General features: G+C 37.2%; 1 protein-coding gene across 1 annotated transcript; it reads right to left on the bottom strand.

Annotated features, from left to right (window-relative positions):
* Positions 1 to 361: 361 nt before the first annotated feature.
* Positions 362 to 10,628, bottom strand: LOC100790419 (salicylic acid-binding protein 2). The gene is made up of 3 exons (XM_003524588.5): positions 10,113 to 10,628; positions 933 to 1,058; positions 362 to 781 (listed from the first exon to the last, which is right to left on the bottom strand). Exons 1-3 carry the CDS (start codon positions 10,485 to 10,487, stop codon positions 500 to 502), a joined length of 783 nt encoding a protein of 260 aa, XP_003524636.1. The 5' UTR covers positions 10,488 to 10,628; the 3' UTR covers positions 362 to 499.
* Between the last annotated feature and the right edge of the window lie 1,820 nt (positions 10,629 to 12,448).

Below are 12,448 nucleotides of genomic sequence, written 5' to 3'. Positions count from 1 at the left end.
ACCATTATAGACGGATTATCCGTTGGAAAAAAAGTAACCATTACTGACGAATTATCCGTTGGTAATTACTGGGATGTCCATCGGTAATTTTTAACGGATTATTCGTTAGAAATTACTAACAGAATACCAACAAAAGTTTTTTTCTACACCAAAATTTCAGACCAATTTTTGTCCATCAGAAATGCATATTTACTGATGGATTTTCAACCTTACCAACGAATTTTGGCCATAAAAAATCGATACTTCTCTTGTAGTGCAAAAAAATAAGATATCAGAAACCAACTCATTATTTGAACTGCTTCATATCTCTTTGACTTCTTCGTTGACCATACCTTTATTATATTTAATAACAGAACCCGCATTTATTTGAAAAGTTTATTCATTACCAAGATAACAAGAATACAACTTCATGTTGCTATGCCTCGTTGTTTAAAACGAGATCTTATAATTCTAACACACGTTAATTTCAAACACAACAAATAAAGCCTGCTTCATGAATTCATGTGTATTTAGTAGCTATTTTCAACAAAGAATCGCATAGTTCTTGTGGCTTGCTTAGCATAGCCATGTGGTCTGCCCCCTTGATCTCGACAACGTCACTAACGCCAGCTTTTTGAATCATCCAGAGCTGGAAACTCAATGGAATTCCAAGGTCGTCAGTGCAAATTATAAAAGCACGAGGAACTGACCCATATCTCTCTTTAGAGAAATTTTTTATCTGGGACAAGTCTTCGATAAAGAGGGACCCTGGCCTTAACAAAGTCTTCGCCAATTCTATATCCTGCAAAATCCAATCCTTATTTTTATTTTCAAAACTTAGAAGCTTTTTTGTTTTGAAGTGAAACTTAGAAGCATGTTAACAATTACTCTTTTTGGCAAGCAATACTCTAGTTAGGATTATGGACCAGAAGACTACAGTAACATGTAATTACCTCAATGGAGGAGGCTTGGTAGAGTTTGCCGGACGAGAATTTTGGACCCAAAATAACTACTATTTTGTTTCCACTCTGGGAGAATCCACTATCCAGCCAATTCTCCGCTGGGATACTCTCAGTGTACTGTTCAAGTCAAAAGTTCAAATAATGCTTTCAAACAAGATGTAAATGTAAGCTGTCAAAATATATATATATATATATATATATATATATATATATATGTGTGTGTGTGTGTGTGTGATGGTGTATGGTTTCACAAAAAATGGAATTTTTTAAACTTATATTTTGCATTTATGTTTGATTTATCCTCATATGATATATATTTTATCTGATAAAAATTAAAATAAATTGCACTCGTATCTCCTGTGTTTGTTTCAAATTGCACTCGACATCCCTCATTTTTTGCATCCAACAAAAAATATCTTAATTGTTTCGCTCACATTACACTCAAACAAGAAGGTATAAGCTAGTCACATGACTTTTAATGAAAATTTATATCTAAACTATCCTCATCTTCTTCTTCACACTCGCACCCCCTATATTTTTTTCAAATTGCACCCGACACCCCTACTTTTTTGCATCCTACAAAAAATCCATTAATTGTTTAGCTCACATTACACCCACATTCTCTCTCCTAAACACCGTTTAATAATTTAACAGAAAATAGACACATGCTGGTCATATGACTTTTAATGAAAATTTATGTCTAAAATATCCTCATCTTCTTCCTCTTAACTCCATAAAAGACATGACATCGTTTTAAACCTGAAAATATTTTAACACTTTTTTTTTCGTTTTTCTCTAATTCGACATGAACCTAGTTTTTTGATGGACGTGAATCTACCTTGTTGGTATGCATGTGTTAACACCCTTCCTTCTTCTTCTTCTTCTTCTTCTTTTTAGTTCAATTTTTTGGTTGCGTGTTGGGTCGTTTGGTTGCTGCATTTTTGTTGGATGTGTCCCCAACAATGCCTATTGATTGAATATGGTCATTTGCTTCAAATTTTAGTATTTTGCTCCTACATTTGTATTTTTAACTCCTTTCTTTGAAATATTTATTTTTGATGGCTAGGTGTTTGATATAATGTCTCAATCAAGAGATGCATCTTTTAAGTGTTAGCAACAATGAACTAAGAGTCAAATATTAATGGAAAATTGTTATTGCCTTAAGAAAGGTCCATTCACAGTGTCAATTGTTAATTTGTTATTGAGAATTTAACAAAAATGTTAGGATAATTTTAGACATTCTCCCTCCTAAATACCGTTTAATAATTTCACAGAAAATAGACACATGCTGGTCATATGACTTTTAATGAAAATTTATGTCTAGAATATCCTCATCTTCTTCCTCTTAACTCCATAAAAGACATGACATTGTTTTAAACCTGAAAATATTTTAACACTTTTTTTTCTTTTTTCTCTAATTCGACATGAACCCAGTTTTTTGTTGGACGTGAATCTACCTTGTTGATATGCATGTGTTAACACCCTCCTCCTCCTCCTCCTTCTTCTTCTTCTTCTTTTTAGTTCAATTTTTTGAGTGCGTGTTGGGTCGTTTAGTTGCTGCGTTTTTGTTGGATGTGTTCCCAGCAATGCCTATTGATTGAATATGGTCATTTGCTTCAAATTTTAGTCTTTTGCTCCTACATTGGTGTTTTTAACTCCTTTTTTTTGAAATATTTATTTTTGATGGCTAGGTGTTTGATATAATGTCTCAATCAAGAGATGCATCTTTTAAGTGTTAGTAACAATGAAGTAAGAGTCAAATATTAAAGGAAAACTGTTATTGCCTTAAGAAAGGTCCATTCACAGGGTCAATTGTTAATTTGTTGTTGAGAATTTAACAAAAATGTTAGGATAATTTTGTCTACTCACATATGAGTTAATGATATTAAAAGAAGGGGGGGCTAAAAGTAATGTTAAAAAGGGGAAGGATATCAGGTGTAATTTGAAAAGCAAACACAGGGGGTGCGAGTGTAATAAAGATGTTAGGGTAATTTTTTCTAATGTCAGTTAACGATGTTAACAAAAGGGAGGTAAAAGTAATGTAAAAAAAAAGCAGGGGGGTATCAGGTGCAATTTGAGAAAAACACATGGGATACGAGTGTAATTTACTCTAAAAATTAAATTATATATATATGCATATAAGTTTAAATATGTTTTTAATTTTTATAAACTGAGTGAGTTTTGATTTTGATCTTTGTAATTTCTTTTTTTTTTTACTTTTCATCACTCTAAAATTTGAAATCATTGTTTTTGATCCCTAGTAATAACATATGACACTCATTAACGACAAATGTCTTAATCAAATGTCAAGAGACTATCCCATATGACACTCACCATGGTGTCTATAATATAATGACATCATGTAACATCTCTAGAAAAAATTTCAAGATCACAAAATAAATGTTATTTTCCTATTCTAAAATAAATGTTAAGGACAAAAAATAGTGATTTCAAATTTTTGACAGATAAAAATCAAAGGAAATTTTTTTATAGGAATTAAAATTAAAATTCATTTGTACAAATAGTGATTTCAAAGATCAGAGAGATGAAAAAAAATTATTTAGGAACTAAAATTAGAATTCACTTGGTTCACATGGACAAAAATATATTTAAGCTTCTCTCTATATGTATTATGATACCTAGCTTTTGAGGGCTAGGGAACCTCCACAATGTGCAAGACCGTAAGAAAGCTTTGGAGACTCGCGGAGAAGGAGAATGCGAGTTCAGGGAGAACTTAGGGAAGAAGAAGAAGAGCTTGAGAGAAAGAGGAAGAAGCTTCTGGATATTTTTTTTCCATATCATTCATAGTTAGTTACAGCTTATTTATATGCTCGAGGAAGCATATCTAACCGCAAGTGGTTAGTTGCTGCTAACCCTAACTAACTAATCAACTTCTAACTACTCTTCCCGCCTAAGGATCATATGATCAGCTTTTACCCAGGCCCATTCATCCTAACTGGTAAACATCCCAATGCTTAGGTAGCTGCTTCACTCTCTTCGAGCGTCGTTGTTGCATGGCTTCGTCTTCCACGTTCATATCATCCCCCCGTTCTTCAGACAAAACCTTGTCCTCAAGGTTGTGGCGTTCCTTCAGCTATTGCCAATCTTCCCACGAGGCATCGTCGTGTGATAAGCCTTCCCACTACACCAACACCATTCGTCGGGGCCCATCTTCGGAAGGAACCAGTTTGGAGTCAATGATTGTCAAGGGAGTTGCTGCTGGTTCGTCACTAGCCATGGTAGGCAAAGGATCCGCGTTTGCTATCGCGGGATCTCCCACAAAGGCCTTGAGTAATGAGAGATGGAAGATAGGATGAATGCGACTGTGGCCGGGGATCTTCAGACGATACGCAACCTTGCCCAACCTTTCCACCACCGCAAATGGTCCATAGTACCTCTTTGTCAGCTTCGTGTACGATGTTTTAGAAGCCGAGATTTGGCGGTGTGGTCTGAGTTTAACCAAAACCCAATCCCCGATATTGAACTCTTGAGGTCGTCTTCGTGTATCCGCGGCCTGTTTCATCTTTTGTTGTGCCCTGAGCAGTTTCCGGCGAAGCAATTTCAAAACCTTATCTCGTTGGCTGAGCATCTCATCCACTGTCTCGATTGACGATGTTCCCCCCAAATATTCCGGAATAGTTGGTGGTTTGCAGCCGTAGATGATCTCGAACGGTGTTATCCCGGTACCTGAGTGGCATGAAGTGTTGTATGACCACTCAGCCCATAACAGGAATCGCCCCCATGACGATGGCTTGCGGTGAACGAAGGCCCGTAAGTACTGCTCCACGATCCGATTTGCAACCTCCGTCTGGCCATCTGTTTGTGGATGGTACGATGAACTGAGACAAAGCTTGGTGCCACTTAATTCAAATTGCTCCCTCCAGAATTTACTCACGAACAAGGGGTCCCTATCCGATATGATGCTATGAGGCAAACCATGAAGTCGAGTTACCATGGATGTGAACAGCTCCGCCACCTTCCTTTCAGAGTGCTTAGTGGGTAACATACCTAAATGTAACCCCTTCGAGAAGCAATCCACAACTACGAAGATGCATGTATGGCCTTTATACGATGGTAACCCCACGATGAAGTCCATGCTTAAATCTTCCCATGGCCGATACAGTACCGGAAGGGGGCACAATAGCACTGCTGGTTTGTGGTTGTCATACTTTGTAAGCTGACACGTGACACAAGCTGCGACGAAGGTGCGTACATCGCTGCGCATGGAGTTCCACGTGAAATTTTCCTGCAACCGCTGAAGTGTCTTCTGAATCCCATAGTGACCTTTCGTCGGCGTGCTGTGAAATTCCTCCATTAGTAACGGGATGATGGAAGATCCCATGGGGAGCCAAATGCATTGCTTGTGAAGAATCAATCCATTCTCAATTTTATATTCAGAAGCTATGGCTGGGTCCTTGTGGATTTTCTCCTGTAGTGTCAGAAATTCTGGGTTTGTAGCTAGCTCATGCTTAAGGTCAACGATGAAAGAGAGCTGTGGCACCGAGAGTAGGTACAAGGAAGCCTTAGCTTCTTCTCCGGCAACCCAAGATAATGTGTCCGCTACCCCATTCTCGCATCCTGGCCGATACTGGATAGTATATTTGAATCCCAACAATCGAATTAGATACCGATGCTGCTCCGGTGTCTGCACTGCTTGAGTCATTAGGTCCCGTAAGCTCTGGTGATCAGTGAGAATCACGAAGGGGTGGCCCAACAAATAATGACCCCACTTCTTAACAGCCGTCGTGATGGCCGCAAGTTCACGAATATAGGTGGAAGATGCACGAAGTTTGGGGAAAAACTCCTTAGTGAAGAACGCGATGGGATGGCCCGCCTGAGAGAGAACTGCCCCGACGCCGATACCAGACGCATCGGTCTCCACCACAAATGGAATGTCGAAGTTGGGCAGCGCAAGAACAGGTGCAGTGGAGACTGCTTTCTTTAAGGTGTTGAACGCCACAGTAGCCAACTCCGACCATCGGAACTGACCCTTGCATAGTAACTAGGATAGAGGCGCGGCAATCTTAGCGTAGCCTTTAATAAACCTTCTGTAAAAACCCACCAAACCAAGAAAGCTTCTTAATGCTTTGACTGTTTAAGGTAGAGGCCATTCCTGAATCGCATGTAGCTTTTCCAGCACTGGTTCTATGCGCCTTCCGGAGACTATGTGCCCCAAATACTCGAGTTGTGTTTGAGCAAAAGTACATTTTGTACATTTCAAAGAGAATTTCCCTGAGAGCAAGAGTTGGAACGCGTTTTCCAAGTGAACCAGGTGGTCTGTCATCGTTTTGCTATAGACGAGCACATCATCGAAGAAGACGATGATGAACTTGCGTAGGAAGGGCTGAAAAAGCTGATTCATGGTTGCTTGGAACGTAGAGGGTGCGTTACACAGGCCAAAGGGCATTACTCTAAACTCGTAATGCCCTTGATGCATTCGGAATGCGGTCTTGCTAATGTCTTCTTCCTTCATCAGAATTTGGTGGTACCCTTGCATCAAATCCTGCTTGGAGAACCACCGTGCTCCGCCTATTTCGTCCAACAAATCATCTATTGTTGGTATAGGGAATCTATCTCGTATCGTTATAGCGTTGAGGGCTCTGTAATCAACGCAAAACCGCCATGACCCGTCCTTCTTCTTCACTAGCAGCACTGGAGACGAGAATGGACTGGCATTGGTGCGTATGAATCCCTTGTCCAGCATAGAGCTTATCTGATCCTCAATTTCCTTCTTCTGATAATGGGGGTATCTATATGGTCTCACGTTTATCGATGCTGCTTCGGGTAGAATGTTAATGGCATGATCAGTGTCCCTCGAAGGTGGAAGATCCACTAATGGTTGGAATAGCTTCGAATATCGGTCAATCAACTCCTCGATCCCCTGAGGTAATGGGATAATATCCTGCTGTGGGGGTGTGCACGGCTCTAACCAAATGTGGAACATTATATTGGTTCCATCAGTGTGTACAATGCGACGTAACTGGGAAGAGGATATGGATTCTAGGGCTTGTTCATGCTCGCCGTGTAACTCCACCAGGTGGCCGGCGGCCATAAATTTCATTGTCAGAGCGGTGTAATCCGTCAATACCGACCCCAACGTTTTCAACCATTGCACTCCCAAGACCAAATCAGCACCACAAATAGGTAAAACATGGAAGTCTATAACAAAGGGGTGTTGCTGAATAGTTACCTCGACATTGGAACACGTTTACTGGCACTGAAGCTCATCACCATTGCCAACAGTGACCTTTAATAGAGAGGTCGTATTCGTGGTGAGCCCTACCGTCATAACTACCCTGTGATGCATGAAATTGTGCGTGCTACCTCCATCTATCAATATACTCACAGGTTGCCCGCGAATGTATCCCTGCATGCGTAATGTTTCCGGTACCACCTGTCCTGACAACGCATTAAAACTCAACTATGCTGGTGGCGGTTCTGGCACGGGTTCCGGCAAGGTTAGCTGTTGCTCGTGAGACTCTGATGTTGTGTCATTATCTTCCATAATGAATAGGAAAAGGGAAGAAGAGCACTTATGTCCTCTCGAATATTTTTTGTCGCATTGGAAACACAGTCCCTTCTCTCGTCGTATGGCTAGCTCCTCCGGAGTGAGACGTTTGAAAGGAAAGTTGGAAGAAGTAGTGCTCATCGGTGTAGGTAATAGTGGAGGATTGGAGGATGACGTAGGCAATAGTGGTTGTCGGGAGCTTGAGGAAGCTCCAGCTGAAGGTCGAAATGTCTTTCGTGCGTCATTTTGTTTTTCCTTGTGCAACCTGGCGTATGCCACTGCTTGACTCATTGAAACTGGTTGCAGTACTTGGGCCTCTCGGCGAATCGCCGGTGTAAGGCCCGAGATGAAACAACTTAGGGCCATTGAAGAAGGTAATCCGATAATTCGATTTGCTAAAGCTTCAAATTCAGAGAGGTAGTTATTTACCATGGTTCGCTGCAACAATTTGCATAGTAATCCTGTTGGATCTTCGTATGTGGTTGATGCGAATCGTGAATGAAGAGCATGAAAAAATGCTGGCCAAGACGATAACTAACCATTTCGGTGCATCCATTGAAACCATGCTAATGCCTGACCTTCCATATAGAATGATGCAATCATGAGTCTTTCATGATTTGGTGTTGTGTGATACTCGAAGAACTGCATTATCTTGAAGATCTAGCCTGTGGCGTCGGAGCCATCGAATCTTGGCACATCGAGCTTCATCCGATGCGGTGCTGTGTGTGATCCTGATGCTGAAAACGAAGTTGCCTCAGGTTGTGCTTGTTGTGGATTATATTTGTTTGCTTCGAGATGTGCTAAGCGTTCCGATAAGGTCTCCATCTTTGCCTCGACTGTTGCTGCAAATTTCACAAATAATTCTTCCATTTTTTCCGATGAGAGAGCTTTCGATCTAGTACCTTTCGCCATACTTTGGACCACGTGCTCAATGAAAGCACCAATGATACCTAGCTTTCGAGGGCTAGGGAACCTCCATAATGCGCAAGACCGTAAGAAAGCTTTGGAGACTCGCAGAGAAGGAGAACGCGAGTTCAGGGAGAACTTAGGGAAGAAGAAGAAGAGCTTGAGAGAAAGAGGAAGAAGCTTTTGGATATTTTTTTCCAAATCATTCGTAGTTAGTTACAACTTATTTATATGCTCGAGGAAACATATCTAACCGCAAGTGGTTAGTTGCTGCTAACCCTAACTAACTAATCAACTTCTAACTACCCTTCCTGCTTAAGGATCATATGATCAGCTTTTACCTAGGCCCATTCATCCTAACTAGTAAACATCCCAGTGCTTAGGTAGCTGCTTCACTCTCCTCGAGCGTCGTTGTTGCATGGCTTCGTCTTCCACGTTCATATCATATTATATGTTCAAATTTTGCAGAATAAAATTATATTAGTAAATAATTTTGTTAGTATAAGACTTATATATATTATCTGTACAAAATAATATTAATATATAATATATTTTTCAGTTAGTATAAATTCATATTATTTGTATTATGAATTTATAATAACTTAAAAGTATGTGTCTGTGTAAATCATTTATAAAAAAATGTTAACATGTGTTGTTAATGCAAAATATGTTTTATTTTTAATGAATAAAATATTATTTGGTATAATTTTTAAGATATTATAATTATAAAAGTGGATAAATTTATCCATAATAATTTATGATTCGATAAACTTACCTACATTATCTGAAAAAGAAATAACAATGCAAATTGATGTAAATGTTGAGTTAGAGGCACACAAAAAAATGTAGATGTTAAGAAAAAAGCTGTTTAAATATAATATAGTTTCAAAATAGAAAAAGTTGGGCTAGCAATAGCATTATGCCAGTTATGATTAGAATAAAGATTTGTCCAAATAATGATTATAATATGGGTCCATAATTTCGTGGACCGGTTACAACTTTAAGTCTATGCTCAGTATTGTTGAACAACGATTTTAGATCAACATAGACGCAATTACGCAAATTCGGGAACCACATTACTTTTATGCATTTGATAGTTAAATTATAACTTTTGATTATTCAAATTATTTATGTTAAATGTTATAAGAATTTAATAATAAAATAGTTATAATTAAATAAAAATTAATAAAAGTAACCCGCTACGGAAAAAAATATAGTTAATTAATTTTACTTTTTTATATACATTAAATGTATATACTATTTTTTTTACACTACATACACTGTTAAATGATATTAAATGTATGCATAGCATTAAATGTATATACTAAACAATATATTTAAAAATAATATTAATTATTTATATCATATTAACTTTAATGTATACTTTTAAAATACTAAACAACTTTATATTCATACAAATTTACCAATAAAAGTGAAATTAAACTCATTTCCTTTTTAATCAAGATTTTGAGATTAAGTCTTTTGTTGACGAAAACATATAATTAAAAGAAGAGGCTTAAGAAAGATAAATTCCAATAAATATTTTATACTAATAATATGTTTAACATAAAATATATCAATATAATTTTTTTAATTATATTAATACGAATCTTATGAATATAATCTATATATGTCATAAGATCTTCAATATAACATTAGATGTTACAAAATAATCATATAATAAAAATTATTAAATACGAAAAAATTATTCTAGAAGTATATATGCTCTACAATCAAGATGAGGCTGAGATGCAAACCTTTTCCAAGACATAGGATGGCTTATGCTCAGTGTGAGGAACTACAGCTGTTAAGAAAACACCAACTGCAACCTTTTCTGGGAATTTCTCCATGGCAAGTGCTATGTTGAGTCCCCCAAGGCTGTGACCCACTAGAACTACCTTTTCATTTGGGGGAATTGTGGCCATTAGCTGCAACAAAGGCTCGGAATACTCTGAGAAAGTTTCAACATCAATTTTCTTCATGTTGGTGCCTGAGGCTGCAAGGTCCAGCACTGTGACCTTGTGGCCTGCGGATTCCAAGCGTGGCTTGAGCTTATACCAACTCCAGGCTCCATGGCAAGCCCCATGCACCAGAACATAATGCTTCTTATCTATACAATTTCCTGAACCCATGATGTTTTTCTGCCGAAGGTTGTAGACTTGTAGTAATTATTTTGTATTCCTTTTGGCTATATACACACACAGTGAAATGGGTCCTGTTTAATTTGGCGTCATGCTGACAAAAAGTCGAATTATTGGAAATAAAATATTCAAACTACATTTTGATTTGTTTTTGTAGACCCGGCCCCTAAGGAAGAATACACATGCGCGTCGATTGAAATCCAAATATACATATAATAATATTTACATATCGATTACCCCAAAAACACCAAATATTTTCTTAGCGATTTGAGGACAAATAGCGGAAAATTGGAACCACACGTGTGTTAGGCATACCCTATTATAAGGGTTGTCCATGATTTTTTGCTAAGCCTAATATGCTGGGAAAGTATGTTTAGAATTTGAATCATTCAAGTTGTTTACTTCTAAAAATTAGGGGAAAAATATTTTTTTACAAGAATTCAGGTTTGAAAAAAAAATGTTATAATAAGTACCTTTAACACTTTTATAGCCGTCGTTATGAATATTAAATAATGGAGTTTGGAAGTAGTGATTTTTTGTGATAAAATCACTATTAGAAATTACACTTTCAACATTGGTTCAAAAACCGATGTTGAATGTATTATTGTTAACATTGGTTTTGAAAAACCGATGTTAACATAAATATGATAACATCAGTTTTCTAAATACCCAATGTTATACACAATGAACTACAGCAAAAAAAGTGTATGCATGATGAACGTTGACATCGGTTTTGTAGTAAAATCGATGTTAATGTTATATATAGACATCGGTTCTCTAGCAAAATCGATGCTAATGTTATATATTGTCAACATTGATGATGCATACACTTATTTTGCTGTAGTTCTTTGTATATAACATCGGCTATTTATAGATAACCGATGTTAATATACAACCGTTAACATCGGTTATGTATAAATAACCGATGTTAATATGTAAACGTTGACATCGGTTTTCTAGTATAACCGATGTTAAGGTGCATGTTGACATTGGTTTTTGTAAATAATCGATGTTGTTTATTATATTAACATCGGTTTTTGTTAATAACCGATGTTGTTTGCAAGTTTTTTTTTTATATAAACTTTCTGTTTTTACAATAAACCCAAATTTGTATCTGTAAAATGTAATTTCAGACCCAATTCACAGCAAATAAGCAGTTTTAATCATATTAAACATCGAATAATTGATTTATCATAAACAACAATCAACAAATGAATTCAATGTTCAAATTACATAGGAAATGTCAAAAATGTTAAACCAAAGTAAACTAAGCTAAACTGAATGTCCCTAAATCCTCGGAGATAATACTGTGCCCACTGGATCCGCAACGCCTTTAATCTCTCTGGCTCCAATGGTCTAGGATCGTTAAAATATTGCATGATGAAATAAATCATAATAAGTTAATAATGTAATACAAATTATAAAAAAAATCAAATTTGTTTGAAATAAACGTACCGCTTCCCAGTTATTCCTAAAAGATCCTAAAATGATGATGGACATCCAGTGCATGACAAGTAGCCGCACTTAGTACTTACTTTTTGTCTATTGCACTAAATACATAATAAAATTTGGATATTAATTAAACAACTAGTGTACATATACATAAGAAATATATATAAGTGGAAGTTTTATGGAAATGACGTACCTTGACGACAATCCACCTAGCAGGAGCCTTTGATTTAGGCTGTGGAGCATCATCAAGACCTTTTAAAGCATTGTTCCATGCGAGTAACAATTAAAAAGTGGTGTTGTTGAGGTATTTCAATGCAAATGTATTGAAAAGAACACTAACCTGTTAATAATCCCCTTAAGGTAGTTGTCTGGTCTGTTATGCAATGAACAAAACCAGACAACTAGGTGTTCCTTGGGCAGGATGACCACCATCTGCCAGTGTCCGCTGCAGTGGAGACGAATATGGGCTAGTATATTAGTAAACATTAATTAAATTCAGT

Source organism: Glycine max, chromosome 5, assembly GCF_000004515.6.
Source record: "Glycine max cultivar Williams 82 chromosome 5, Glycine_max_v4.0, whole genome shotgun sequence".
NCBI lineage: Eukaryota > Viridiplantae > Streptophyta > Magnoliopsida > Fabales > Fabaceae > Glycine > Glycine max.
The sequence above is the reverse complement of the archived record's forward strand: the minus strand, read 5'-3'. Positions and strand labels throughout refer to the sequence as shown.